The sequence below is a fragment of the Antedon mediterranea genome, chromosome 2 (genome assembly GCF_964355755.1).
Source record: "Antedon mediterranea chromosome 2, ecAntMedi1.1, whole genome shotgun sequence".
NCBI lineage: Eukaryota > Metazoa > Echinodermata > Crinoidea > Comatulida > Antedonidae > Antedon > Antedon mediterranea.
Genome location: NC_092671.1, coordinates 10,532,730 through 10,538,117, shown reverse-complemented (window position 1 = coordinate 10,538,117; position 5,388 = coordinate 10,532,730). Strand labels below are relative to the sequence as shown.

Sequence of the window (5,388 nt, the reverse complement as noted above, 5' to 3'; positions counted from 1 at the left end):
TTTTTATGGCAGCTACATATTATTGACTTGACTTTAAATTAAAGAAATAATAAACGCATCAAACATATTTAATTGACATTTATCTTACACTTTTTAAATGTACATATTATATAAAAAATAAATTACTGTAATGACCAACCCAGGTGAGCAACAATCAAAGGAAAACCTCCAGCTACTTTTCATGGAGATTTAAAAATGTTAAATCATTTGATTAACTTCTTGCACTATTCTGATCAGGCGATCATTGTTCATATCTTACAGGTATAAAATTGTTAAGAACTATAGCAATAGCTATATTTTCATATTCTTTTCCATTAATCATAATTTCACATGATGTGACTAGTAAAATGTTGAATAGGATTCCAGTCTGGAACATCTTCAACTGACATTGAAATTTTTCACCAATTTCAGAGATTAACTGGGAAACACAAACAAACATTTGTTGAAATGTTACATATCTTCAACATTCCATTTATATTTCACTTCTTCCATTGCTTTTTTACTAGATAATCTTTCAAAATGTTTCTTTTCAAATCCATTAGATCTGTCCACTCCATCCCATCTGTATCCCGGAGGAATGTTGAACCTATTTGGGGGTGGTGCACGTCCTTTATACTTTGGTTTTTCTGAAATAAACAGTTAAGAAAATTATACATACCGAAATATACATAAAACTGTATGGACATTTCACAGCTCAAACAATAATAATAATAATAAAATGTTCAATTTACTATAGCGCAAAATGCAGGACGACTCTAAGCGCTGAACAATCATAGCTTAACTCTTGTAGTTATAGTCATCTTATTTACTTTAGCAGTCCCTGACCAATTCATCTCTGTATATTTTATATTATGAATTGTTGGTCAAATAAATAAATGAAAAAAATAAAATTAATAATAACGTTCCCAAAGGATGTTAAAATTGCATTCTATTTACTGTCAAGCCATCTTTTAATTTACAGAAGTACAAATTGACTGATTGAACAGTAAAACATGTTATTAAACTGAGTAAATTTTAATATCCAAATTCTCACATTTCCTACAAGCAGGGTCGGATCCAAACATCCCCCCCCCCCTGGGGCGGATCCAGACATTGTTGAGAGGGGGGGGTCCGCCGATAAAAAGGGCACATCAGATATTGAGTATTTGAGCCACAGCCCCCCCATGGTGGGGGTTGTGGCGAAGCGAATTTTGTTACAGGACACACTTAGATGGCCGGAAATGGCACTCTCGCACGCAAAATCCATGATAAATGGCACCTTTCTAGTTCGCCGGAAATGACACTTTATTAGCAGGGATAACGATGCAAAATTAAAAGTTGTTATTTTTCAACCAATTTAAACATTATCTGTTGGTATTTTGTTTCAATATTCCAATAAAGAAAGAATTACGAAAATCTGACTTGTAGTTTTCGAAATATAGGGTCTAAAACATTGCCGAAAATGATCGTTTTTAGCCACGAACGTTGTGTAAACAAATGGCACTTATAATAAATATTTCTCAGAGAAAAAAGCACATGGCTTGTAGAACTATATTATCTTGGCGTAGGAAGACAAACAAATCCCAGGTCATGAGAGGCTCAACTACAAAAACAAGGTTGAATAGTATAGTGTAAGACCGTTCGATGATTTTTGAGTAAACAATCTACCGCGTATGGTCGTACGCGGTAGATAGTACGATATTTTAACTACATTTTTTACATGTTTGGTTGGATGTAATGGAAATAAAAAATAGTTGATCTGATGGAATGATATGTAAATAAACAAATACTCAAAAGAATTATGTTTACAGTTCAATTATTGTCAGAATAATAATACATAAAAATGTGTTTACCAATGGACAAATAATCGCGTCAATGACAGAGCGCGCATGGTAACGTACGAGGAGTTGAATCGTAAAAAGTTTACATGCGCCCTCTGTAGTATGCGAAACGATCTATTTTTAGAAGTTTAAGTAGAGATCATCACGGATCACCACCTCTCACAATGCTCTTTGATCGGCCGCCGTAACTTAACATCGCGCTCATTGTGATAAATTTCTGTTATTATTTTTGGGGTTAGTGTAGCTTACTCTGTGCATACTAATATACACACAAATATGTCACACGAATAAAATATTGAACCTCTAAAAAAAGGGCACCCTTAAAATTTAGGGGGGTCCGGACCCCGTGGACCCCCCCTCTGGATCCGCCCCAGCCCCCCCTCACCACCACACCTCCATATTAAGCTCAGCCCTTCATTTTACCATTTTTAGACCCTGTCTATCCTTGATCTGCCACGGACAAGGCAAATTTTTAAGTCTACCGACTGGGCATTGCAAACCTTACCTGGTACATTATTTTTTGCGTTTGTCCTTGCTGATTTTTTCTTAATAAACGCTAACATAGGATCACCTTCCCGCTCTTGGTTTTTAAGCATCCCTTCTAAGTCTCTATCGCCTTCATACCTAGCGAAGGGTTTTGCCATTTCCTTCATGTGATCCACTATAGTCTCCTGATGTTTCTTTGTTTGAACAACTCTTCAAAATAAAAACACAAATGTTTGTTATCTTTCTGTTCTACGTTGCTTGGACGTCACGATTTCACAGATACAGACAACTTTTATTTGTCCAAAAAGAAATGTAAATATCACAACTCACTTCTTCATAATACAGAATATAAATCCTTTTTCTCAAGATGTAAGCTTTTAATTAGAAATAAATGTATTTGGAATTTAATTTTAAATGTTAATAGTGAATATACCACAAAAGAGAAAATTGAATGATCAATCATGTTCATTATAAATAATTGCCATTCTAACACCTAAATAAATTCCTGTTATTTGATTGGACGATTGGGTCACATTGCATGTAATAGTATGCACTATTGAACAGTCAATTATGCCATTATTTGTACCATTATTCATAAACATTCATTATTTGTACTATTACACTCATAAACATTCATTATTTGTACCATTACACTCATAAACATTCATTATTAGTATATTATGGAATCGTGCAGCTATTCATGAGTAGACAACTTACCCTTTACCCCATTCCTTAAATTGTTTGGAGTCTTCCTCTTCCTTCTTTAATTCTTCTGCATGTTTTAATTTTTCCTTATGCAAGTCTCTTTTCTTTCCACTTTTATCACGATATACAGTACCTTAAAAAAAGTTTAGATTTATAAAAGTATTCTAAGGCCATAGAGGGTGCTATGTAATAAACAGTAGGTGCTGTATTGAATTATATTATATATGACAAATATTGGGCAACAAAATGGAATAATTATAGACAGAAGTTCTATTCTGTAATCTTAGTTTTGAACTAATGCATTTTAAAATCAACAAACTCTTAATTCTCCTAATTTACCCTTTAAAAAAAATTGGTGCTTTAAAAAAATATATTATTCTTACCAGCATTCTTTCCAGACGTTTCATGATCAAGTCTATCGAGTGCCTCCTTATCAGACTGCCGTTTTTGTTGATTTTCCATCCGCATTGACGATGCGTCTTGAAGGCCTGCCGATTTACCTTTGAAAACGCAATTTACTTTTGTTAATTTTTTAAACCTTTATTATTTAGGAAATTTTTATTCTGTATACTGTAAACCTTAATAGATCAGATTGAAACATACACAAAAAATAGCGAAAGATTTTCAGTAAAATAACAATTTTCAAGCATGGAGGGCACACAAACATTAAACATTAAAATTAATTAATAAAACCAAAAAAGTAAATTACTAAAGACGTTTGCCTGTATACTAACCAGATAATGTTTTTTTAAGTTTACAACCTTCATCTTTGTGTTTACTTTTATCGTCAAGTAAATGTTTTCTTCTTCTCGGTGGCGATTGATCAGATCCACTATCTTGCTGTCTTTTTTTCTTTCTTCTAGGCGATTGATCAGACTCCCTACTTTTTCTCAAACTTTGCTTTTTCCTGGGTGGTGATTGGTCGGAATCACTACCATGCCTCACATTTTTCTTTCTAGGTGGTGATTGGTCCGAATCACTATCATGCCTCACATTTTTCTTTCTTGGTGGTGATTGGTCCGAATCACTATCATGCCTCACATTTTTCTTTCTAGTTGGCGATTGGTCCGAATCACTATCATGCCTCACATTTTTCTTCCTCGGTGGTGATTGATCAGAATCACTATCATGCCTCATATTTTTCTTTCTAGGTGGAGATTGGTCGGAATCGCTATCATGCCGCCTATTTTGGTAAGACTTTTTATCAAGCCTTATTTTTTCTTCTTCATCACTGTTAATCTGATTTTCTCCTGAAAATACAAAGATATATGCTTGAAGAATGGTTATTAAAAATTGTGTTGCTTATCAAATTGTATTTTTTTTAATTGTGTAACATTTCTTACCTTCATCATCATTAATTATACGCCATTTTTTCCCTGTTCTGTATTTTTCAAGTTCAATTTCTTCTAATGGTCGTTCATCAACTACTTCTGCAAAGAAATAACAGTAACATATTTAAATACTGTACAGTACTTACATAATTAGAATTAAAATAAACATCACTTATAAACTATGTGTTCTGACAATATTTTAAATGTTAATTCAAGCTAGAAGAGGGGCTTAAATCAGGCTATTTTTTATTGAGTAATAACTGTTTTACCCGCAACTTGAGGAGCTTCATCAACGAAGAGAACGTCATCTTTATCTTCAGAATTTGGATTCAATTGAGATAAATCCACGTCATCATCAAATATTCTTGTCCTGTCAAAACAAAAAATAAAGAATACAGTTAGGTGTGATAAGGCTATGTGTGCACTAACCACATAGGCCTAATCATTTATTCGTGCAATTAAAAACTACATTTACTATGTAAGGTTAATAATAAGGAAAGAAAACAGTGAGTTACTGTTACTGTTAGCACATGGAGAAAAAGCAGCGGGTGAATGTTTTTAAATTGGCTAAATAAATGCGAAAGTGCAGTACCACTATACATATTATATTATGCACATTGCAGTGTATATATATGTCGATGGGGACTAGGCTAGATAGATGATGACCGGCACAGTGAATGAGACATGCATGGCTGACCCTAGGCCTGTCGAATGAGGCATTGATGTCATACAGACAGGCGGACGCAAGCCTTGTCGCCGCCGTGAAAACAAACGGTAATGAAAACTAGGCCTAGCTAGTAAGTCAAATATAAATATAGTTGTGACTTATAATACCTTGGTTTTATAACTGAATGTTTCTTTTTTTTCTTATGCTTCTTTTTTTCTTCTGTGTATCCCGATAAATATCGTTTTAAATAGTCTTCTTTACTTTGTTTTGTCGTTTCCATTATGTTATTTCTGCATGCTCCGTGCGTGTGTTCGCTCGAGTCGCTCTCTTTCGCTCGCTCGAAAGAAAAGAAAGAGCCCTCTATTGTAGTCAAAAGAGT

At 33.9% G+C, this 5,388-nt stretch overlaps 1 protein-coding gene across 2 annotated transcripts; it reads right to left on the bottom strand.

The window, feature by feature from the left end:
* Nucleotides 1-122: 122 nt before the first annotated feature.
* LOC140040368 (uncharacterized) lies at nucleotides 123-5,337 on the bottom strand. Of its 2 annotated transcripts, none has more exons than XM_072086257.1 (8): nucleotides 5,177-5,337; nucleotides 4,612-4,712; nucleotides 4,355-4,441; nucleotides 3,791-4,261; nucleotides 3,395-3,511; nucleotides 3,024-3,144; nucleotides 2,326-2,516; nucleotides 123-626 (listed from the first exon to the last, which is right to left on the bottom strand). In XM_072086257.1, the coding sequence occupies exons 1-8, from the start codon at nucleotides 5,287-5,289 to the stop codon at nucleotides 451-453; spliced, it is 1,377 nt and encodes a 458-aa protein (XP_071942358.1). In that variant the 5' UTR covers nucleotides 5,290-5,337; the 3' UTR covers nucleotides 123-450. The 2 variants fall into 2 exon arrangements, with proteins under 2 accessions (XP_071942358.1, XP_071942357.1); XM_072086256.1 differs by having other exon boundaries at nucleotides 125-626; nucleotides 3,746-4,261.
* Between the last annotated feature and the right edge of the window lie 51 nt (nucleotides 5,338-5,388).

Excerpts from the sequence above, each read along its gene's own strand:
- LOC140040368 (XM_072086256.1), bottom strand. The coding sequence starts at position 5,289 with ATGGAAACGACAAAACAAAGTAAAGAAGACTATTTAAAACGATATTTA. Across the intron at positions 4,713-5,176 it reads CATTCAGTTATAAAACCAAG|GACAAGAATATTTGATGATG; the intron begins GTATTATAAGTC and ends TTGTTTTGACAG. Across the intron at positions 3,512-3,745 it reads ACTTAAAAAAACATTATCTG|GTAAATCGGCAGGCCTTCAA; the intron begins GTTAGTATACAG and ends GCGTTTTCAAAG.